The sequence below is a fragment of the Rousettus aegyptiacus genome, unplaced genomic scaffold (assembly GCF_014176215.1).
Source record: "Rousettus aegyptiacus isolate mRouAeg1 unplaced genomic scaffold, mRouAeg1.p scaffold_m13_p_6, whole genome shotgun sequence".
NCBI lineage: Eukaryota > Metazoa > Chordata > Mammalia > Chiroptera > Pteropodidae > Rousettus > Rousettus aegyptiacus.
Genome location: NW_023416309.1, coordinates 57,502,855 through 57,527,793, shown reverse-complemented (window position 1 = coordinate 57,527,793; position 24,939 = coordinate 57,502,855). Strand labels below are relative to the sequence as shown.

Genomic DNA, 24,939 nt, shown 5'->3' with positions numbered 1-24,939 from the left:
GATCGCCTGTCAGGTCTGAGGGCGGAAGGTTCTCGGCGAGGACCCGGGTGAGCGAGGTGAGGCGGGTGGGTCTGGCGGCAGCGGCGGCAGAGGGGAGACCCCCAGGGCCACGGGGACGGGCACGCCACCCCGGAGGCTTCGGCAGGGAAGCTGCTTCTAGGCCGTCGGCCCCACCCGGCCCGCACTGGGGCACCTCACGCTAGGCCCGGTGACGGGATCGGCGTCTCTGCCTGCGCACACCGGCCCGTCTACCTGGCCGGCCGTGAGTCAACAGATGGAGGATCAGAGTCCCTTGGTCACTTCACTCTTACACCTCATCATTAGGTGCTACGTATATTCGTTTGGATTGACCAAAGTGTTTTTTTAAAAAAATCAATCATATGCAGTCTGACTCCTACGCTGATTCTGATAGAGATGGATATAAAACAGACCAAATGTAAACTTTACGCAAGGATTTCTGCAACAGGACGAGAGCTGTAAAACTTCCCTATTTTTCTTCCCTCTAAAACTCTACATACAAAACGTTTTATCTGTAGGAAAAATACCATATTCCAGGCCATCGCCATTTACACCTCCAAGTCATTCTCTTCGTTTTATCAACGTGTCATGAACCTACGGGACTTGAGCTAGCCCTCTCCACGTGTGAAAGGCACAGTGCTTGGAAAGGCAATTTTGTAATCAGCCAAAGAGACGCCATTATGCAGTAATCATATGATTAGTAATTTTATAATTTACATATTTAACTGAGTGTGAAGATGTAGCAGAGACAAACGAGGAGAACGTGTGAATGTTCCTTCTCCCCGGTTCACACCTGGCCGCTCGTTTGCCTTCCCTGCCTAACGGGCTCCTGTTCTGCACATGCACTTTTAATGGATCTTATACATCACTTTTATGACCTCTAAGGAACACACATCACAATTAGACGAGATGCAAATTTCACACGTCCCAATTTAACAACTGTTGCGTCACCCTCAACTCCACTTAAATCGAAGCCCGCGAAGCCTTCCAGAGCAGGAGGTGGGGAGCTGGGAGCTGGGGGGCCGGGCAGGCTCCGCCTCGCGGGGTGGCTCGCCAGGGACCCTGGATGCTTTCCAGAATCGACATCAGGTCCAAGGACAAGGACCGCAGCCACCGTGCTGACCTCGGCCTCTTTAGAGCCGTGCCGCACACGGCTAGAACCAGAAGTCCCCTGTCCCTCCCAAAGCTCCCGCCACGTCGTGGTCAGTCACGCCCACGCATCGGCCCTGCTACGACGCCACGGAAGGGCGGGGGCCGGATGGGACCACCGCGGTCTTCATGCAAACATCGAGGCCAGACTCACCCCTTTCCTTCGACTATCGCTTCCTTAAGGTGAATATACGAAGCCGGAAATATGCCCTTTAGGGGAAAAAAGAGACAGTGGTTTGTATTACCGATATGAACACTGACTGTCAATCAAACGACTGTGCCCAGAAAGGTCGGGGGGCGCGAGGGGTGGGGCGACTGGGTCGCTGTCAGTTCTGCAGGTCTTGTGCTACGTGTCCCGTACGGCAAAGGAAACGAAGACGTCCAGAGGCCGCGGCGGCTTCTTTGAAGAGCGCAGAGGCGCCCGTTGGCAGAGAGGCCCGCGGGCCCCGCCGCGCCCTTCACTGTCGGCCTGGAAACAGGGAGGCCTCGGGGCTCCTCCTGTCAAAGCGCTGTCCGTGTTACCGCAGGCTCGTTTACGTCGCTTGCCATCACGTAAGTACTGACTACTTACCTGACTTCTCATCAATCTCCAAACGGGGGCGGGGGGGGGGGCGCGTCTGATAAAATACAGAAACGGGGCGAGTCGCGCCCACCTGCACTACCCCTGGGGGGCATGCCACTTTACGTTAGCGCAGGGCAGTGCGCGCACGGGCCCGACTGACCAGTGCCCGGGAGGCGGGCCGTCGAGACGTTCGGCGTTGGGCGCAGCCCAGGAAGGGCCAGGATGTCGGCCCTGCCTCCGGGGCCAGCAAACGCCTCCCTCAGCGGGGCGAAGCAGCCGAGGGCACCTGCGGGGCGGGCGGCAAGGCCGGGGCCGAGCCAGTGCACGCAGCAGAAACCCAGTCAGTGGCTCCCGTGGCTTCAAGCCACCTGCTGTGGGGACAGGAGCCTTGCCTGGGTCTCTCTGGGACCCGGCCTCCACGGACTTGGGCAGCCTGTCCAGAAGCCACATCTACTTATCATGCTTGGGAAGGGCGGGGGCACCAGGGACTCAGGCTCCCCTGTCCAGGAGTGTGGCCAAGTGTCGCATGCAGAAGAATCGTCACGGAGAGGAAAGGAGAGGGGCAGAAACACAGAGGCAACACACAGGACGGTCCCTGGTGGCCCCTGACCCTAATCCCCTCACTGGTAAAGTCCTCGCCTGCAGCCTTCTCAGATAGAACCCAGGGGTGCGTCCGCGGGAAGGCACTCCTCGTTACAGAAGGGCGATCGATGCGAAACAGAGCTTGCCCTGGAGAGGGGTACTCCGCCAGCCAGCCAGGCGGAATCCACCTTCCTCAAACCCCAAGGCCCCAGGGCACTGGATGAGTAGAGGCCCGTGGCCCAGCCGGGGCCTGGCGGAGGAGGGGTGGGAGGTCCTTCCTTGAGCCACTGACTTTAGAAGCCTTAGTTACAGGCTCAGGACCACGAGAGGAATCCATGCCAACAGGGAGATAATGAGAGGCAGAGTTAAGAAACAGAAGTAAAATGAACCATCTGTCGAGCATAATTAGATATTAGGGCGTATAAGTTACCGTGGACGGCCTAACCACAGCTTAGAATAGACATGACTTCAAAATCATAAAAGGAGACAGAAAAGCCCTAATTAGGTTTTGCGGAGCTAAGGACAGAGAAAGCCCCAGCAGAGGCGTGCATGGGAGCAGTCACCACAAGCGCCGAGGCGTAAGCACAGGTCTGGGCTTCGGGAATTCAAATGACCAGGCAGGCGAGGAGCCACGGAGAGCGGAACCTCCCTTCTCTGCAGGCCGCCGGGAGGCGGAAAAACAGTCGTAAGCAAGAGGGAATGCAGCTCGCGCGAGCTCTGCAGAGCTGGTCGCCGAGGACGACGTAACAGTGGAAACCACGAGCGGGCTTCTGGGGCTTTCGTTTTCTCAAGCCATCACGCCCAGGTCGCCCTTCTACACAGCCCGTGCGTGAACGGGAAGCAGAATTCCACCCGAGCACGGGGAGGCCCCGCCGTCCGTGAACGGGCCCGCGCCCCGCTCCCGGAACCGAGCTGCAGGGTCCACGTGCGCGTGCGGCTGGGAACCGAACGCTGCGGGGCGGCCCGCATCTCGGCCCACACGCTGTTGAGACTCAGAGGTGGAGACGTGCGAGGAAAACTCGCAGACGCCGAGGAGCGAGGGCCGCGTCCCCCCACGTGGTGGTTCATGGGGGGCGCCCGGGGTGGGACTCACCTTCTTAGACTTTTTCCGTAGGGTGTAGCCTCTGTACCACCCTAAACAAAGACAAAGGGGACAGGTCAGCACGAGGACGCCCAGGCCCTCCCGGCGCATCCCCGCCGCGTGGACGCCGCTCCGCAGAGCCTGGCAGGCCTGCGACCAAAGCCGACATCCTAGCACTCCGGAGACACACGTGGGGTTTCGCAGAGAGCGACTCGAATCCGTGCTCGAGGCCTGGCCGGCCGCCCGACCAGAGACCCCGGCCTCAAAGGCATCAGGGTGGCGCTCAGCAGCGCGGCCCGACGGGGAGAACGGCCTTGGACCGCCGGGCGCTGAGCAGGCGCCTTGCACGTGCATCTTCCCGTCCGCCCTGGTGCCTGATGTGGGTCGAAATTACTGCCAAGTGCACACGCCAGCACCCTCAGACCACCAGGAGCTGTCCGCTCTCAGAGGCCCTACTGAGAGCGAAGGCCCGCCCTCCCCCACACAGAGCGGCCGGGCGCTGGGGCCACCCCAGCTCACAGCGAGCGTCTGGGGCCAGGACACGGCCTGGGCGGGAAGCGGCAGCCCAGACGCAGGGCCCGCCTCCCCCGGGGCCCGGCCCAGGCCCAAGTTCACGTTCCCGCCACGTGGGAGGGCCGGGCAACAGCAGGAGAAGATGCACAGGCTGGACCTGTCAGCACGAGCTGTGAGAATGGAAGGGTCCCTTCTATGACAGACAAGACCGTCCCCACCCACAGCACGGCCCCTCAGGCCGAGAGCAGAAACTGTCCCTGCGAACGCCACGGGTCCACGGCCCGTCACCGGTCCCCCCGCAGCCCCAGCGCAGCAAGACGCCAGCGGCTGTGTCCTCGTCATGAACGTCATAAAGTCCCTTTCGGCCGCCTCGAGCGGAGAAAGCCACCTCGAACACGGGCCAACACTGCAGCCACGGCAGCGCCCGTCTGAAAGAGAAATCGTTTCACAACCAGAGGCCGTGAACACCTGAAAACGATGGCCTCAAAACGAGCAAGATCCTCAAGGGATCGTTCGGCAGCTGCTTCCTATGCACTCGGACGCTGCGGAGCGCCAGGCGCCGGGCAAGGACGAGCGAAGGCCGAGGGACGGCCCACCGAACCCGCTTCCGCCACGACAAGGGACCGTGCAGGCCGCTCAGGGGCAGATACGGAACGTCCGGGCTTCCGCGGCGCGTCGGGGTCCACGTCGGCAGTCCCCACGTGCCAGCCCAGACCCGGCACCCAGGCGGGCGGCGTTCGCGGACGGCGACGTGGAGAAGGCGGGCAGCCAGTGCAGTCGCGCTGAGCCACAGCCGCGCGGCATGAAGGACTGTCCTCCGTCCTGCCCCCGGCCCGCCTGCATTCTCAGCTGGAACACGGCCTTGCCCTTCTGAAACCAACAGGGGGCTCATGTCCTAGCACAGATGAGGAAACGCTGCCAAGCGACGCACACAAACAACAGGAACTGAGGAAAAGGTAAGGAGGGTTTATAAACGATACGTGGAAGAAGACACTCACAAGACTTAGGGGTGCAGAGGGACGCCCCGAGTCCATGTAACCTGCGACATGAAAACTGGATGCACAACATTACGATCATCGGACTGCTGGAGGCCGTGACGGCCCCGCACGCGGTCGCCGCTGGGCACTGGCTGGGCGGCTGTGGCCGTCAGCGTGGGAGCAGCTGTGCCCGCACAGCGAAGGTCTGTATCCCCGCACCCCGAGACCAGCAACCGCCCGCCTGGGAGCGCGCCCTAAGGACGTCGGCACCCCCATCCGTGTTCGCGTGGCAGACACGGGACGCCACGGAAGTGCCATCCGGGTGTCGGGAGGTGGGGGCGGTGGGGACACCCCCAGCTCGGGGGTTGGGGGGCGGGGTGCGCAAAGCAGTGACGGTCACGGGCCAAGCGGCCACAGGCGACCGGAGGCACCTGACAACACGGCGCCGAGTCACAGGTCGGAAACAGAACGAAACGGAAGCCGCGGCCTCACCGACACACGTGGGAACCGAAAGCCGCGGCCTCACCGACACACGTGGGCACCGCGCGCTCGCCCCCCCTGCACACGCGGCAGCAGGGCCGCCTGTGAGACGCGGAGGAGGAAAGGCTCGTGCTGACTTTCACGTCACGGGGGCAGGTGCAGCCTCTTCTCTAACGGCCTTCCTAAGCGGAAGGAAGACCCGCGGGTTCCCTCCCCGAGGCTTTTTGCACGTGTCATTCCTTCAACCAGCCGAGCGTACACGCTGCGGGCCAGAGACCACCCCGGGCAGAGCGAATCCGGAAACAGATGGGACCCGATCTCTGTCCTCCCAGAGCTCACGGTCTGGAAGACTCCCTCAGACAGGCAGGGGGCAAACCGCAAGCCCTGCTGCGGGTCAGAGGCGGTGGTTTAAGAAAAGGAGTAAGCGACACGTCTTCGAGCAAGACCTGTGGCCACCCTCGGAACAGCGCGCGGCCCCGGAGACCCTTAGGAAATGAGTACATGCTTGGCCACTAGCGAGTCCACTAGTAAACAACCGGGACCTCAGGCCACCTCTGCCTGCTGGACCCCGGACACTGCATAAAGGCAGGGCGCCCCCACCGACCCCTCGAAGCTCTTTCCATCCTCACGGTGACTGGTCAACTTCCTGTTCCTTGTTCTATGCTCCAAGCCTTGGGGGAGTCTGGGAGAGAGGAACTGACCACAACTTGAAGGTAAATATATTTTTTGAACCTTAAGACAAAGAATGAACCCCTAGAAATCATATTCTCTGGAGCAATCACAGTAATATCCTGAAAAGGATCACACAGGAGAGGAAAACCAAACTTGACAGATAGAAGTAAATGTTCTTAGAGGAAAAGTGAGGAGGGAGGAGACGCGCGAAGAAACTGTGCAACTCTAACACGATCTGTGAAGTTCACACAGGACGAGAGGAAAGAGGAGAAAAACCGCGATTCCATTTACATCTGATGGTAATAAAATCGCCACGTTCTCGAAGACCAAGTCCGGAGGCCTTTCTCTGATCTCTGACCAAGTTCCGGTTCGAAGCGAAAGACAGACTCTAAATAAGGGGAATTCATCCACATTAAAGAGTCTTTGAAAGACTGGATCCCTTGAATGGAACTTTGGAAAACTGACCAGCCCAGCTAGCGAACACTGCTGAAGGGCCCTTTCTCATGACACCGGCCCAAAGGTCAAAGGCCCGCTATCCGGCTTATGTTTAAGTCAAATGTGTATCGGGAATCGCTGACTGGCCTCAGGGTCCCACTGCTTTAAAGAAGACACCATTCTTAAGAAGCCAGGCCAAGAAGCTGCAGCCGACACACCCGGGCTGCACAGGAAATTGCCATCTATTCAGGAATGATGTCATCGCCCGGGGTTTATTAACCAGGACCTCGGCTTCAAGGGACCCGGGGGCAAAAACGGAAGAGATGGAGCGTCTTCCCTTCAGATCAGAGGCGCGTCTGAGATGAGGGGGCCGATCCTTAACCTCCACTTGATCTGTGTCCTCTCAGCCACTGGCAGTACACCCTGGGAGCGGATGGGAGGGCGCGACCCTCGGCTGCAGAATCTGGAAGAGGCGGAAGGCGCGCGTCGCAGCCGCCCGTCCACCAGGGCCCGGCTGGTCCTCGCCGCGTGCCGTCCGCTTCCAGGCACGACCCTGCTAACGCCACCTTGCTTTCCAGGGGGACCTCTGTAAGGCACAGGCGCAACTGGGAGCGATTCTAAGTCCGCGTGCGCCACGTGGAGAAGCCAAGGCTGCGGGCGTGGGTGTCTGCAGGGGCTCGCGGCCGCCCGCACGGCGCGGAGGCCGCGCGTGGCCTCACTGCCGTGCAGCGGGGACGTGGAAGGCCGAGCGTGAGTCACGGCCCACATGCTGGTGTCGGCGACTGCGGGGTGTCTGCGATGCCCCTCCCGCCCCCCGCCCCCCGCCCCCAGCCCAGAAGGGCCTGGCGAAACACAATCCATGGTAGTTCTGCTGCTGAAATTCTCGACTTTTAACCTGTTGTCTTTATTCCTGTGCAAAATGAAAGGCGGGCCCGTTCACACCGTCCGCAGAAACACTGAACACGGAAAACGGCTGTCTGAAAACCACCGCAGCAGCACTGCGGACGTCGGATAATTACGACAACCGCTTCTCTGGACCGCGGCCCACGTGGCTGTGACCATCTCTGCTCACCCCTAGGAAAATGGGGCCACGATTTAAAAAGAAAGGAAATGTGAAGATGACCATTTTCGTTCCTCTGAGGTGTTATTAACAAACCTAAATGTGAGCATCGAAAGTCTCACCGTTCGCATGAAACACCTCAAAACAAGGACTTAAACACGAAAATATCTTGAATGGGTTTTTTAAATGGTTTTTTCCAGTGGTCAGTTATTGAGAGTCAGGATTTACAGACATTTGCAAAATAGGAACCAATGAGGGTTTTTTTGCTGTTTTTTTTTTTTTAATAAAAACAGCTTTTTCAACAGAAAACTTCAGAGGTTAAAAACAGGAATTTTTAGTTTTAACTTCATCTTCATAACGCATTTTAAATCATGGGCAGCCCCGCTGCTGCCCTCGCCTGAGCGGGCGTCCACCAGGCAAGAACGCCGGTCACGTGAGTAAGGCACGTGGGTACCCGCGCTCCCTCGACAGGGTGATGCTTCGTCCACTGGGCACAGGGAAAGCATGCCGACTGCCCCAAACCAGGAAAGGAAAGACATCAAAACGCATACGCACCTTCGTACGTTTCCAGGATGTGCACGGTGTCTCCTATTTGCAAAGAAAGCTCATCGGCTCCCCTGGCGTCATAGTTATAAAAAGCTGCAAAGAAGGAAGAGAAGGGACGAGATGTCAACGGAGGGAGAAATCACAATGCTGAGTCATCCCTGCTTGTGTCTCACACTGAAATGCATTCGGCCTCTGCCTAGATCAACCCTTCGATGCCCACGAAAACAGCCTTTTCTTTCGAGAGACAAATATAAAGTGCTAGAAATTCGTAACTGTTCGCGACACACGGTAAACACGCACGATGCCAAACCTGCCTTTCCGACCACGCTGAAGGCTGTAACTGAGCGGCACCGATGACGACCACAGTGCCGCGTTGCCACCACCACCATCGATCCGCGAAACTCCGCCTCGCCCTGCCGGAGCGCCCACGCCCCTGACGCGGTGGCGCCCGCCCCTCCCTCCCCCAGCTCGGGGACCCACTCTCTGCCCCAGCCGCCTCAGTCCGTGAAGCCCGACGGCACTGGCCCTCCGTGGCCGGCCCGTTCCCTGACCACGCTGTCAAGGCTTGTACCACGTATCGGGACTTCATTCTTTTTATGACTGGATCGTGTTTGTACAATACAGGGAAAAGTGAGGATATTGTTCACATTTTAATTATCACTTCATATACCATCTTATCCTTCTATTAGTAGATTTTGTTCACTAGATGACTTTTTCCTATGAATCATTTACATGTGGACAGAATGAATACTCTTTGGAAATCAAATTGATAAAAATATATATATATATCAGATACCCGATGTTGATATTAAGCCAAAAAGCTACATTACAATCAAATAGGCAAAAAATATGTCCAACATAAGAAGTCCTTAAAACCGGCACTGCTTGACAAATCTCTGAAATCCCAAATCTTTATCCTGACATCAAGCAGTTCCTATTCCAGATAAGCACATAAAAAAATCAGACCCTTAAATCCAGACCTCACTTGTGCCCAAGCATTATGGGATAAAGGCAACTATCAGTGGGAGAAAAAAGGAGGTTAGGAAGTATTCGAGACTCAAGAATCAGTCGATTAGCCCACTCTCGTCCAAAAAACCACAGTGAGAGGATCATGGTCCTCCTTCCCAGTGGATTCTTCCTAAAACAATGTCACGCTGGAAGAAGTCACCTCCAACCCCTTGATCAAGTCCTCGCCCATCCCGAACACCCCGCCAGACTGGGCCCCACTTAAGTGACACCTTTACTGTAGTTGTCTTAAAAACCTGCTCGATCATGGCACGCGCAAGCTCCCCCAGCGAGCGCGGCGGACCTGCCCCCGCCCCGACCCCCTCGCTTCCTCCCGACCCCGCACTCCTGGTCCCTGTCCCCTCCCCCGCCCTGGAACGAAGAAGCTGGGCCATCCTGCTCACTCTCCCCTCACCAACCAGGTCTTCCCACAGGCGCCCCGTCTTCTGGGAAGTCAGGTCCCAGGACGCTTGTCTGCCCTCCCAACCCCATTCCCAGTCACCCCCGGCAGTGACCCGGCCACCCCGGGCCGTGACAGCATTCTAGATTCCCAGGCCTGTGCAGCCTTCCTCGTTTTCACATTCATGGTCAAAATGCGGGGTGACTAAGACCTCTACCCATGAAGACCTGGCTGGCCTCCATCCAATGACCTCGCCCCCGCAAGTTTCAGCTTCCTGCCTGCAGAATAAGCATACTGATACCTACGCCCCGTAGGACTGTGTGCATTTTGTGTCTTAAAGAAAATAACGCTGGCAGATCTGGCTGTTTGGCACGAGGGTGTCAGTAAATGGTAAAAGCTCTCACTGTGGTTGCGAGCACTTGCTCTTACTGCAATAAACACTGCTGTTGATACCGGAACAATTTTTAAAAAGCCAGAGCGAGCCCACTACCACATGCCGCAAAAATCCTAAAACAGCAAAGGTCGTGCACAGGTGGACAATTTCATTTTCGCAGGTCTTTTCCCTAATTTCCACCAAAATTTATAAAAATTTAATGTCCTCGGCTGATGTAAATGGTTTTTAGCAGTTAGTTAGGTTTAGTTAGCATTTTATGGTGACTCTTTAACAAGAAGCGACTGTATTAGGTACAGGAAGCTTGGAGCTTCTCCCGATCCTTACTGAATTTTGACTTTCTCCGCCCACCAAAAACAGGTACGCTCACCCCTGAATTGTTCGCTTGCTTCCGACCCTTCCCATAAACTCTGAGACATCCCACATCTCTGTCTGCCTCTTCTTCCAGACCAGCCTCCGTGGGGGAAATAAACATCTCTTAATCACTGCGTTCCCCACAGTAGCTAACACCATGCCTCGCAGGCGCTCAATGAGAAGTCACTGAAATTAACCAGACCGCAAAGTAGTCCTTCTTGCGCGGTCGGTAACAGGACGAAAGCCAAAACTGTATCCTTTGTCCCTCTTCAAAATGATCTTGCCTGCTACAGACATGGGAGCCCAAGACTGATTCCATCAATAAGATCGCGAGACACAACGTTAGCTTTCCGGGCTCTGCTCCGGCCGCTCCCACGCGATGCGGCGATCCGCCATCATCACTCAAGTTCAAAGCCTCCCGAGCGCACTTGAGGCCTGAGCGCGACCCCACATCGCTTCTCGAAATCTGCTCGGCTCAGTTTCTCTTTCCCACAGACTGTCCTCTCAAAACATGACTTCAGGATCTCAAGTAGCAATTTAAAAGTTAATTAGTTCTTTTAAAAAGTCAGTTTGTGAAAATTAATGGCTCTGCTTGTGCTCTCATTCCCTGTCTCGCCTTCAATGGGAAGAAAAAAATGCTCGAAAGCGTGTGCGTCTTCTCAGGGCTGGGCAAAGGGCCAACCATGTCCCCAGGGGACCGGGCGAGCTCTGCCTGCACCCCTGCGGGGCCTCGCTCTGAAGGGCCGGCCGTCTGCTGTGCCCGGGCCCCGTGAACCCAGCACGTGTTTCTGTCCTCCATGCCAACGGCAGGAGGCCCTGCGCGCCCAGCGGCCTCCCGTCTGGGGCAGCGCGGAGCTGGTGCCAGGGCTGGAGGGACGGGCCGAGCACAGTGCAGCCCAGGGGGGAAACGCCGCCAGCGCCCGGTCCCCAAGGACCCGCCTTTCACACGCTGGGCCCCCCCGGGACGTGCAGCTTGGAAAGCGTCGGGTTATCCGCATCCTTTCTGGGCGTGCGTCCACCAAAGCCGAAAGCAGAGACTCAGCCAGATCCTGCGCGTCCCCGTTCACGGCGGCGTCGTGCACCGCGGCTCAACTGGGGAAGCGACTCCCACGTCCGCCAAGGGAAGAATGTGGCCCACACGAGCCGCGGACTAGTACCCGGCCTGGAAAAGGAAGGAATTCCGGCACGTGCTACCTTGAAGACGTTATGCTACGTGAAACGAGCGAGTCACAAAAGGCCAGATATTGTGTAAGCCCACGTATGCGAGGGACCAAAGCCGTCAGACCCACGGAGACAGAGCGGGGAAGGGCGATTGCCAAGGGCTGGGGGGGGGCGGGGCTGAGTGCTTAACCTTAAGGCAGAGTTTCGATGGGAAGGCAGAAAAGTTCTGGAGGTGGACGGTGCTGATGGCTGCACCATGCGAACATGCTGAACGGCACAGAACTGAACACCAAATAATGGTTAAAACGGTAAATTTACGTTATGTCTCTTTTACAGTAACAATGGAAAAGACGCAGCGAGTAAAAGCGAAGGCCTGTAAATGAGTAAAGTTCCTCAGGGAGTCAGCGTCTCCACCACCCTGAGCCTCGACGTCCTCAATGGCACCGCATGCAACGCCCCGGGGGGCCGGCAGCTCCCCTTCCCTGGTCCAACCCGGAGGGTCGAACCAGAGGGAGAAGCAACGGGGTTTAGGGGCGCTGCGTCGGGGTCAGAGACCATGGCCAGTCCTCTCTCCCCTGTGCGTGTGCGTGTGTGGCCGACAGAATACCCGTCTCTAAGAGGGGCGCCACTTTCAAAGTCACAGAGCGACTTCTGTCGCGTTCCTGTCTCTCTTAGGACAGCAGAGACCGTTCCTCTCCCGGCAAAACCCCCTGTGGCAGGACATGACATCTGGACATCAGAACCGAGAAACGCGTCGAAATGATTCCTAAAATGGAGCGGCGCACAGTAAGATAAAGCAGCCGTCATCTGGTACTCAACATTTCTTTTTGCCTTTCGGATGGAAGCAGGTGTGGGGGATGGTGAAGATAAGAGTGTGCAAAGAGAAATACAAAAGAGCCTTTTATCAAACTCCAATTGAAGTGACAGACACGATTCAAACATTATTTTAATATCTTTCTTCAGAATAAAATACCACTGTGTGCCTTATCCACGACTAGCCAGCAACCATCTTATTTTTATCTAGTCCAAAAGGTCACGGTGCCCAAAACATGCCGGTTTCTTGGGAAATACGCTGGGGAGTGGATGAATGCTGGCTTTATTGCTTTTCCATGGCAGGAAAAATAAGACTTTACTTTTCGACACTTTTGTCTTTCACAAAGTCAGTGCTAGCATGAAGCCATCAACCTCATTGTTGAGAATCTTTGCAGATCCACCCACAAATAAGAAAAGACTTAACTGACCTGAAAATTATCTATTTTGGCATTTAATTTTGCTCAGCAGCACAGAGGTGTAGCGCGGGAGATGGGGGAGAAGATTTAATCTCTTTAATCATCCTCCTTTAAGGCAGAAAGGTTACTGCAACTTAGGACAATACATGCTAGTGAAAGAGCCAGACAGGCGCCCACCCCCCAGGCCACGGGGACCTCACAGTGACCCGGGGACGTGCACAGCTCACCCCCATGACCAGCTGGAGCGGGATCCCCAGACCAGCTAGCCGTGCGGGCGAGCGCGCAGGGGGCCACGGCAGGGCTGGCCGGTCCCCGTGGGGCTCCGGTGAGCACAGGCGGCCGCGGCCCCCGGTGCCGGTTCTGGCGCGGGTCTCACCGCCCCGGCTGTAAACCTGGCCCGGCCCTGTGCTCCGCCCCACCCCCGCAGGTCAGACAGGTTCCACCTGAAGGACACGATGGAAACACCCACAGGGGAAGGGGCGAGCCAGGGCCCAGGACGGGGGACACAGCGAGGCGGAAAAGGAGACAGGAACACTGGGCTCTGGCGCATGTATTTGGGGTGCCAAATGAGGAGGTCACTTCTCCAGGCCCCGCCCCCTTCCTGGCCTCCAACGCAGAGTCCCCAACGCAGAACACGAAGCCGCGTTCTGTCCTCTCGTTTCAAATCATTCGCTCTAACACCAAGGGTGACTAATAAAGGGAAGGACACAGGGAACATTCTAGTACGAGGTGACTTTGTTTTTCTTAATGGCAAAGAAAATAAACACACACACACATTCACAAATAAAGCCAGCCATCGGTCTGGCGGACGCCTCTGTCACTGGGTAAATGTAGGCAGAGAAATTCCCAGTAACTGAACCAGGGGCCCCCACAGCCCCCCACCCCACGCCGGGCTCCTGGCCGAACGCTGACTTCTCTCCGGAACGCCCCTTCTTCCCCCTCCTCGCCTGGCTCATCCTCTCGGGCCCATCGCCTGTGTGAACCCCCGGGCCCCGTGACCTCCGCCCTGAGAGGGAGTTAGGGGTACGCCCCGCCCTCCCTGGCGAAACGCCATGGAACACTGTCCTTTGCCGGGTGTGCCCACCACGTGTGGGCGCCCAGGGCCCGCTCGCCAAGTGGAGCCGAGAGAAGGGCTCCCCGGCCAGCTTCCTGCGTGCAGGCAGCTCTCCCGGGCACCGCCTCTGCACCCACGCCTAACCACGCCGGCACCCAGGGGGGCGCGGAGGCTGGCGGAGTCAATCGTTCGATGAGTCGACAGAGAAATTCGAGGCAGCAAGACCCGAAGGCCGCTGAGAACAGGGCAGTGCTGTGTTTATTTACCGCGGAAACCGAAGGCCAGACCGCGGCCTCAGCTGGTCTCCCCAGGACGGCCGCGCCGGGCGGGGACCTGCTCAGCTGTCTGCGCACTCCGGATGCAAACTGTCAACGTGCCACCCCTCCGCCCGGACGCGGCCCACTTGCTCCCAGAGGGGGGCAGGGACCCTGGCGGCGGCGGTGCGGTCCCCATGCAGGGCGTGGGGAGAAGGGACATTTCCACAGGGGAAGCCAGGAAGCGGAGGGGAGCCCAGCCTGCAGGAGGGAGCTGAGGGCCCACCCAGCCAGACCTGGCCCCCGGCCCCGTGTCTGCTTGGTCAGGCACCTGGACCCGTCGGACCCGAGGCCTTCCTCCGGCGCTCCCGGGGGAGCCGCCCGGGGTGCGGCGTCGGTTCCCGGAGGACCCGCCATGAGCCCTCCCGAGCTGACGGCTGATCAGTGGCTTCCGGGGTCAGGGCACAGAGACAGGAGGCGGCGGCGTGTGTTAGCTGGAGGGCAGCTGGCGGCTGGGCACCCACAGCACGCCCGGCACCGGTCCCCGGCAGCCCGGCCACGCAATCTGCAGAGCCTGGTGCAAATGCAAGCACGAAGTCCCTTTTTTGAAAGTCACTTATTTTCAAGATGATCGGGATGGCTCTCATCCCCCCAAAAAAGAAAACAACAAGTGTTGGCAAGGACGCAGAGAAACGGAACGCCTTGAGCCCTGGGGGCAGCCGCGGAAATGGCTGGGCGCCCCCTCAGAAAGGCGATGTGACCCGGCAAGTGCACTCTGGGTCTGCACCTGCGGATCTGAGCGCGGGCGCCCGCGCCAGTAACTGCACCACGCTCAGCGCAGCACGGCTGACGGCAGCGACAGGGGGGAGCGACCCGAGCGGCCGTCGCCGGGCGACCAGCCACACACACCGCGGCCTGTTCCTGCCACGGAACATACACAGTCTCGAGAGCGAGGGCAGGGCTGACACGGGCTACGACGGGGGTGAACCCCGAGCGCCCTGCAGCACGTGGAGGCCGCCAGGCACAAGAGGACGCATGCCGTCCGAGCCCACTTAGCCGAGGCCCCTAGAGCAGCCAAATTCTCAGGGACAGAAAGGAGAATGTGGCTTCCGGGGGCGAGGAGACGGGAAAACTGGGACTTAGTGTTTACTGGGGACAGAGTTTCAGTTTTGCAAGACAAAAAAATTCTGGAGATGGTGGTGACAGTTGTACAGTAACGTGAGTGCACTTCATGCCACTGAACTGGCCACTTAAAAATGGCTTCAATGGTAAATTTTGTTAGTCATATTTTACCATAATTTAAATTAAAAAAAAATGAAAAGAAAAGAAAACGAAGTCAGCGAGTGTCCTCGGGCCGCACAGTCGCAGGCCCGAGTCCAGCTCTGGCCCCCGAGAGGTCTCCCTCGCCACGACGAGGTGCCCGCTCCTCACGGGCAGGGCTGCCCCAGCCGAGCCACTGTGAGCCTGACGGGCCTCGTTATACTCTAACAGTCATTTCAATTGACTAGAAAAATACGGCGCCACATAATCAAATTGCTTTTGCACGGTGGTGGAAATACTTAGCAAGAGGCTATGAAAACCTGTCCGCTTGCAGGTGGAGGTGCTGCGGAGGACGATGAGGAAGCCGAGGACGAATCCACCGCAGGACGCAGGCGGCGTGTCCGCCGCGATGCTTGACAGTCGGGATCCGCCCAGAATTTCTTTCACGCACTGAGCGAAAACTGGGCCCCCTCTCTATTTCTGTCCCTTTGTTCCGTTTACTTTCAAAGCTCCCCAGATCTGACATCCGAAAACGGCGCTTTCCCTGCAGTCCCCTGATGTTCCGTCTGACGCGCCCAGATACCACCGCAGCTGACCAGCGAGACGCCACGACGGAGCCCTCGACCCTCCCCACACAGAAACCTGTTTCCTCCACCGAAACAGCTTCCTGGGAGAACCCCAACCACGAATGCGGGCTGTCCTACTCACGCTGCTCCCACGACGCCTATCCCCCAAAGATATCCGGTGAGAAGAGTGGGGTGCTTGGCCCCCACCACCATCGCCACCCACACCGTCACACAATCCTCACCACGACCGATACCGCCAGACACCACCACCCCCAACACCACCACCAGCATCGGATCTCCACCATCGCCGGCGCCATGGTAACGGCCACAGCCCGCGTGCGACTTCCTGCATTCCCGGTTTCATCCCTCACTGGCGCTATGACGTGGGTCCGAAAAGCCTCCCCGTTTCTGCACTAAGGCCCCGAGCATGAACAGGAAGGCGCCCGAGCTGCCCGCGGGGCTGTGGGCGCCACGTGGCCTCTGGGGGGGCGCACGGCCCCCCGCGGCGGTCCTGTGCCTCTGAAACAAAGAGCGAGCGGGCTGCCGCTTCACAAGCACAGGCCTCAGGGTGCCTCCCGCACAAGCGGCCCCGCTGCGCTTCACGGCGGCTGCGACCACGGCGGGCAGCGTCCGAAGCCCCACGGCCCCAGCTCCAGGAAGCCCTTGAGACACAACGAAAGAGCAATTCCATTCATCCCGTGGACGGGACCCCACTCTAGAGGAGAAACTGCCTCTGTGTCGCATCGGGCTAAGCGTCCACTTGAGACACAACGAAAGGGCAATTCCATTCATCCCATGGACGGGACCCCACTCTAGAGGAGAAACTGCCTCTGTGTCGCATCGGGCTAAGCGTCCACCGCAGGCGAGCGCTCGCGAGAGCCTCTACGACCGTCGGCCACCCAGCAGAGGGGGCGCACGCACCCCCCGAGACCAGGCGTGCACCGACGGTCAGGTGGAGACTCACGGGACAAGATTCCTGGGCCAGGGAAGCGCACGACCTCAAACCACTCCCTCGGGCCAAAAACGGAGATGGGACTGATACGGCCGCACGTGAGGCGCCCTGGAGGCCAGGCCAGCAGACGGCGCACCCACCGGGACCGGCGGACGGCGGCCCGTGACCAGGGACCGCCGCGGCGGAATGCGGCCCAGGGGCTACCACACGTGATCCCCTCAGCACCTCGCCACACGGGGGTGACTGTGGTCATTCCCATTCCACAGGTAAGAAAACGGAGGGATGTCAAGCCGCCCGCTCGAGGTCTCAGGTCTGGAAGGCAGGGAGCGTCGGGTTTCGGGGCCGCACGGCCCCTCCCCCCCGGCCGTGTTCCCGTGGCCCCCCCTGGGCAGCTCCCACACAGCCTGGGGGAAAGACGTCGAAACAAAAGTCTCCCAAAATATCATCTGGCATCACACGAGGACTGTCACAAGCAAACCTTGTCACCGAGTCCCTTTTAGGTGAAATATTCTCTAGTAATACTTTCCCCCTCCAGATTCATCCTGCATCAAACGCCTACATTCTCCCGTCTAAAGTGAATTTATAGTTATTGCGAGAAAAGGACATTCGCTGCCCCATGCTCTTGTCACACAGACAGATCCATCTGTGCCCCAGAGCTGCCCGGCTCCTCTGAAATAAAACACCCTGGGGAGAAAAGGGGTTCACAAGGGCAGATCCCACCCCAGGAATAGCCCTTGGCCACGTGCAGCCGGCTGGGCTGTCCACTGCACAAGGCTCAGGTCCAAAGCAGGAGCCGAAACCTGGCCCACCTGCTGCTTGCCAAGCAGGACGTCTGCCCCCAGGCACATCCTTCCGTAATTCTCGGAGGCACAGCATGGCACACGGGCCGTCCTGAAGATCCCCCGGCCCAGAGAGGAGGAGTGGGGGCCGCTAACGGCAGGTCCCGACGGTCCAGCACATAGTGGGAATGCAACGAATGTCTCCAGGACTCAGGTGGGATTGGTCAGCAAAGGCGTGCAGGGGGACCTGGGGCGCCAGGCAGGGGGCAGAGGGTGGGGCCCCGAACAGGGAAGGAAAGCCCACCCTCCCCTCCCCCGTCGGGACCTGCTCCACCACCCAGCAGATGCCAGGGGTGGCCAGAGTCCCACGGGAAGGCGACAGTGCTGTCCCGAAGGGAACGGCTTCCAGGGCCGGAGGGCGGGTGCAGGGCGGGGGCCTGGGTGAGAGGCAGGGGACCTGCCCGCCTGGCCCGCTGGCAAACACTCGGCCTCCAGCAGTGCCCGGCCGGCTCTGGGGACCAGGGGAGGCCAGCTGCACACAACCCATACCTAAGGGGGTGCAGACGGGGGGCAGGGCTCCCTGCGAGGGAGAGGATGGAAAATCAAGAGCAGAGGGCCAGGAGCTCGGACAGGCCACCAGGGAGGGGACGTTCGGGGTTGATCGCAGCTGGGAATCGGGACTCAGGAACTGTGGATTTCTAAGGGGCTCAGACTCCAGGCACACAGGGCCTCTGGTCCAGGGCACCGGACCTCCAACTCGGAACCGAGTCCTTCCGGAGGGACCGCCTCTGGTGCGCCACCCCTGACCCCACTGCATTTAGGGACAGTTTACCCTGTATGTACGTATAGATGTCTGTACGTATGTGTGTGCAGACTCATACATAGCTTTATACACGTATTTATACGTATATAATTTCTCATGTAGTTTAATTTTTAAGCTAAGGAAGGTTGGAAATCCATTCACCTTATTAAAGGAGCGGTGCTCCCCTAGACCCCGCCTTTAACGCTCCAATCACTCCGAGGAAGGAAGCGCATCTGCGGCAAGCCGTCCCCCACGCACGCCCTGAGCAAACGCTGCAGACGCTTCCGTTTCTTCCCCGTCGGGAGCGCAGGAAGCCCAGTCGGGGCCTGCGGGCTTCCTCCGGACGGCTACGCTTTCGATAGCACCTTTAAGCGGCAGTGCGGGGCAAGGCTTGAAAATGTCCTAATGCTCCATTGCCACGTTCTGCACTCATCACCCTTCTAAATCTAACGGCACAAGTAACCTATGTAAAAAAAAAAAAAAAAAAATTAGAAATAAAAATAACCTTAAAAATATGTACCCGCAGCTTTTTGTAAATTAAGAATGCGATGCTAATATCACAGGGAACTGCACACTCTGAGCGAGCGTGAGGCACGGTGCACGAATAACCTCAGCGAACCTGTCCCGATGACAAGTGTGTGTGCGTGGGTGGCCCAGCCCCGCAGGCGAGACCCTGCGCACAAGGGCGTGCCACGCAGGTCCTTACCCTCAATGAATGTGCCGGGGATGCGACCCCCGGCGAGCGTCCGCTGACGCCCCCTGCGGCCCCGCCTCCCCAGCAAAGCCCCAGAAGCTTCCAACGGCCAGCAGAAAACAACCTGCCAGCAACAGAGCCCTGGCCAGCACCCAAGAGGACCCGAGGGCCACGCGCCTCATAAGACGGGAAACGTGGACCAGCGCAGAAGATGCAACACAGCTCAGCGTCCAGGCTCAGATGGAGGCTCCGCTGCACTCACGTCCTGGGAAACCCAGCAAATTACCGTAGCCGAACGTGGTCTGCGCCCCACTACTTGAGAACATGGCCAATAACCCGCCTGCAAGAGGAAAGGCTTTTTCGTTTTCGTCATCTCTCTGACCCACTCTGGAGGAGAGGCCTTGGGGTTGGCCCGGCTCCCTGCGCCAAGGGAAGACGGATCTCTCTGGCGCCTGAGCTTCCGCCTCACCTTCTTGTGAAGTACAGGGGTTCCCTGCCTGATGGGCAAGGGCGCAGGGCCCTCACAGGGCCAGATGGTCCCCACCCGGAGCCTGGCACAGCACGCCGGGGCAGAGGTGCAGAGTGGGGGGAGGGGGCGTCACGCAGACGTGCACCCCACTGCTGCAGTGCCAGCTTGCCTTCTGCACTGGGGGCCACCTTGCCAGGAACAGCCAAGAAGGTTCCACCTAGGATGACCCACGGTCGGGGACTGGCTGACACAAGAATGCAGAAGGCCAGGCCCGGGGCCTCAGCGGGGACCGGCTCCCAGGTGCTCCTCGCACTGCTCGCCGTGGGGTCAGGCTCGGGGCTCCGTCCCCGTCCTGCCCGCTTCCCTCACCCCCTCCAGGGTTCTGCCACCCCAGCCATCGCTTGGACCAGAAAACCCATTCCCGGCTCTGCTTAGAGGTGGGAATCCTCCCGACAGAAAAGGAAGTCCAACAAACCTCAGCAAGGAAAACCTGACTTCCAGATTCCCAAGGCAAAAGGAAGTCCAGCTACACACCAGAAGGAAGTGAGGAAGGGAGAAGGAAAGCTCGATTTTTAAAACAAGCCCAGAGAGGTGAAGTAACTTATCTGAGGCCGCACAGCCTAGAAGCCACCAGCCCTGTCAAGAGAGCAGAGCCTGAACCACCACGCCCCAGAGCCTTGCAAAAGTGCCCCTCCGACCTCCACCCGCCCAGCCTGCTACCTGGAGCATGGGCGATAAAACAGCAGAAAACTATAAACACGTATCGTGACCAGCAGTGGAAAGCACTCAAGGCGTGTTCCACAGACCAGGAGTCAGCAACCGCAGCCCACAGGCCACCTGGCCCGATGCCAGTCTGTGCAAACGGCTTTTATTTATTTACAGTACAACGGGAGAGTCGGGTGGTTGTCCCACAGAATGCAAACCGTGGTTCTGAGAATACGCAGGACGCCTCCAGGGGACAGCTGGAGGGCCCCGGGACATCCTCGGGTGCCGAGGAGCCAAGGGCGTCCAGGCCAGGGAGCGTTTCCGTCCGTCCTGGCCACACCCACAGGTTCCTTCCCACGGGACAGGACAGGACAGGTCAGGATGGGCAGGGCCAGGCGAGGCGCTCCTGACAAACGCGCCCGATGTGACCTGCAGCGGGACGGCCCCACCTGTGCCCCAGGAAGGACGACCCCGCCCCGTGCCCGCACGCCAACCCCAGGCAGTGTGCGACGGTTCACATGGGAGACAGATTCCCACAATGCGATCTCTGCCTTCCAAAGGGGCGTCTTTCACTCACACTGTCTAACCTTCGGGGGGCTGTTCGCCTTGCACCTCTGCCACAAGGGTCCCCCACAGCGAGCTGCCGCCTCCCGCACGACCGCGACAGCCCGATGGGACGAGGTGGCCAGGACGTCCCAAAGGCAAGGATTCAAACCTCAGAGACTGAGGTGGGTGGACGCCCAAGGCGGCCACCCTGATCCCCACCTCATGGTGCGCACGGCCCGGTGGTCCCCTCCCTCTCTGGGTGTGGGCGGGACCGAGTGATGCCTTTGCAGCCAAAAGAATACGCCAGGTGACAGATGTGGCTTCTGTGATGAGGTCATAAGAAGGTCTGGCTTCCCCCTCCCCCCTAGTCCCCGATTGCTCGTTTTGACAAAACCAAGTGCCATGTCATTAAGCTGCCCTATGGGGAAGCCCCTGTGACAAGGTCGCCTGCAGGGACCAGCCACTGAGGAGTCCTGCCCACAACCACCATGTGGGCTTCAAAGAGGATCCCGCCCCATCAAGAGGTGCTTGGCCCTACATGTGGCCTCGCGAGAGCCTGACCCCTGACCCGCGGTGTGAGATGACAGGTGTGGGCGTGACCCCTGACGACCCACACGGAGCAGAGCTGGCAGAGCCGGGATTTCCGCCCGCCCCCCTCGACACCCCCGCGCTCGCACCCCTCCCCCTACGCGCCCTGCGCCCCCACACCTCCCCCCCACGCCCCCCGGGGCCCGCCCTTCTCCACGACCGCCAACCCCGGACCCCAGCAGCACCATCCATCCAGCTGGATGCCTCCCTTGTCCCTCTCCCCGCACAAGCAGTCACGACATCGTGCCCCTTGTCTCCCCAACGGTTCCCAAGTCCATTGCTTCTCCCAGCTCGGACGGCCGTCACCCGCACCCGGGCCTCTGGGCCACCGTCGTCTCTCACCTGGATCGCTGCCGCGGTCCCCTCTCGCACCTCCCCTTCTCCCTCCCTCCCTCCCGCTCTAGGAACCCCTGCCCACGGGGTCTTCCACCAACAGGATCTGACGAGGCAGCTCTCTGGCTCTGAATCCTTCAGCACCCACTCCCTGCTCTGAGGAAAGCCAGACTCCTCGGGAGGCCCACGAGGACCCAGAGGACCGACCTGCACCCCACTGCCTCTCCCTCCCACCCTCAGAGGCACGCTGAACTTCAGCATCGCAATCACCCTCTGCACCTCTGGGCCTCAGATATATTTATGCAACTCCCTTCTTCATCTCATTAATTCATACCCGGTCTGAGTCACCCCTAAATGTCCCTTCTTCCAGGAAGTCTTCCTTGATAGACTTTCTTTCTCCCTCCCAGCATTCACCACATGGTACCCCAGAGCTTAGCCCCATGACTAGCACTTGGTGAATGTTTACTGAATGTATGAATTTAGCCAAAATCCATTGATGACTGCAAACCTGAACTTAGTCGGTGCTTGCACATGCGAACTCTTTTAACCATCACTTCACCCCTGTTGCCATGACAACTGTTATCATCTCCACTTGACAGACAGTGGAACTGAGGCATGCAGAGGTTGGCTTCTCTCTAGTCACCCAGCCAGCACCTGCCAGAGCTAGATGTGAAACCAGGCACTCCAGCTCCTACTCATGACCAGAAAAACCAGCCCTTCAGAGAAAGTGAAGCGGTCACGCTCAAAGGAAGTCCTGAACCTTTTGTTTGTTCGTAATGATCATTTCTAGATGAAAAAGGAAAGAAAATCAATTACTTTTTAGGATGGTAATTAAAATCGCCAAGTGCTCATGAAAACTAAAGAATTGACATTAAGATTGTGAAACACATAATCTATTTAAGTATTTTCTGGAAAGAAATGCCTTGTAAATAAATACCCGGCAAGAGGACTAATCGGCTCTCTCCTACTTTCCATTACAGGCTTCCCAAAAGGACAGACCGCAGTTATCTGCTAATGAATTTTGGTAACGCTGAGCGTATTTACAGGAAAAACGTGCAGGACATGTCTCTGCTTCATCACAGGACCCAGGTTCCCAGAGAGGGCTGAGCCCCGGAGGCTGGCTCATTCCAGTAAGGCGGCATCTTGCAGATCAGAAACAAGCAGCAAATTCATCCACGACTCTTCGATTCTGACGCCTGTCGGTATTTCAAGATTCCTTTCCATTGTAGCATCGGGCAGCCCGCTCCCAGATGAATCTATCACACCACGTCAACCGGAACTGGAAGGTGAGCTTCGGTCCACCGGAAAGGAACTAGGGAGAGGAGCGGAGCCCACCTGGCCCCGTGCCCGCTCCTCGCCACCCGGAGGCACTGGGACGATGGGCAAAGGGCGCAGAGGGCCAGCACGCGCCCTCCGACCCCAGGCTCCGCACCGTGCGACCTCAGCATCCACATCCACAACACGCAAAACAGAGCCGCTTAAAAGACGCGAAAAAACCACAATACCTTCAGCGGAGATCTGTAACTCTTAGCGCCCCGCCTGCGAAAGGCCGCTGGAGAAAGGAGGAAGTTTTCCAGGAAAGGCGATTACACATTAGTCAGGCAGGTAAAACCCACAAAGCCTGTTTCAGTGAATCTGCCAGCTTTTTTGTTTGTTTGTTTTTCGCTGTGGTTGTTACTGTTGGGTTGACTGATTTCATTTTGTGTTTGTGTTTTAAAGGATGACTGGAATCAAAAGTAGGACCATAAAGTGAAAATTTTCATTAGGATTCAGATATATGGAACTCTGTCCACAAAATGTCACCTCCTTCATCGTGTTTCTTTGTGGGGCTTCTTTATACAGAATAGCATCTCCTTCCGCAACCACAGAAGGCTTACCATCCAATTTTCTCTTCCTCCCTGTCCACTAGATACCAATAAAACCGTGATGCTCCAAGCGGTTTCTGGGAGGGTAAACTGCTTTGAAATGCCCTCCGGCCACATGGCCGGGAAGAAAAACCAATCGAGCAAGATCTTGAAGCATGCCCTTCCAGACAATGACCCAGCAGATCACTCTGGACCAGCAGGTCCTGGAATTACTGTGATGGAAAAATGTAAATGTACAACTGATAATTACTTTGGTTGTTTATCCATCTGTTTGCTTTCTCACATGTATGGTTTCATGATCACATTTTATCACCTTCAAAAGAATGATCTTGGTGAGTTCACAGAATCACATAATAGAGCCACTATAATTCAACAGACACTTTTGATTTCCCTGATAAGATACAGACTCTGCAATTACTGTTTGTCACTGCAATTCCAGTTCTCCTCAATAAGAATCACATTTTATTTGATACACTAATTATACAAACCCTGGCCAACTACAAAAGCTGGCACTCTTTTGAATTATTTGGAGTGAAGAGTCTGTTTACTGAAATAGGTACTCTGCAGTATTATACTGAGTATGAAATGCCCCAGATTTCCTGTTATCTAAACTGGAAAATCACCCTGGTTTGAGAGAATAAGCAGAAGGGTGGCAGGAAGCGCCTCCACTCAGGAGGGGTTTATTCCAAATCATTCTCCATCAACTGCCAGCGCATTAACCACGATTAGGAAGAAGGCAAGTCCTCGAATGCCTCGTGGTCTGCTGCCATTCCTACAAACATGCTTAATTCACTGGGTCGATTTCTTGCAGGTTACTACGACTACAGAGACTCGTCCAAATTATAGGCAAAAATATCATACAGGTAGAACTTTGAACAGGAAGGCGTTTGGGAGGAAGCACAGACTGTGCCCACTTTCTCCTCTTTCTCGCCTCTGCTCAAATCCGCCTCCCGCTGGACTCACAGCTGTTCCCGAGCTGCCCCGGGGCAGCACCAGCTCCTCCAGCCGCTGCCCAGGCCGGCCCCTGGGCATGACCTCCAGAGGACGACAGGTCCCAAAACAGTAATTATTTGTTATTCTTCTTCAATTTGACGCTAATCTTTTTGTTTTCATTTTACTTCTTTTAAGCAGGAATTCTGCCCACGTCAGGAACGAACTCAAACACAACCCTAATCTAGAGCAACCACGGAGAACGGAGGGCTGCGCCCCGCCGGGTCGGGCCGGGAGCGCGCCCGGTTGCGACGCGGTCAAGTAGCTGGGGGGAAATGGAAACGAGAACACTTCGTGACCTGCGAAAATTACACAGAATTCGAATTTCCGTGTCCATAAATAAAGCTTTATTGGAATGCTGCCAGGCTCGCGCCCGTCGCCCCGCCTGTGGCCGCTCCGGGGCTACGGCGGCAGACACGAGTGGTCGCCGCACAGGCTGAAGCCTAAAATATTCGCTTTCCGGCCTC

The 24,939-nt window shown here is 57.7% G+C and overlaps 1 protein-coding gene across 3 annotated transcripts in view; it reads right to left on the bottom strand.

Moving 5' to 3' along the window:
• Positions 1–24,939, bottom strand: part of DOCK1 (dedicator of cytokinesis 1) — a 326,782-nt gene that overhangs the window by 283,182 nt on the left and 18,661 nt on the right. For all 3 annotated transcript variants that reach the window (XM_036222878.1, XM_036222880.1, XM_036222881.1), the window contains exons 2-4: positions 8,085–8,168; positions 3,405–3,445; positions 1,322–1,377 (exon numbers count right to left, since the gene is read on the bottom strand). In XM_036222878.1, coding sequence (XP_036078771.1) covers positions 1,322–1,377; positions 3,405–3,445; positions 8,085–8,168 — 181 coding nt within the window. The remainder of the gene's footprint in view (positions 1–1,321; positions 1,378–3,404; positions 3,446–8,084; positions 8,169–24,939) is intronic.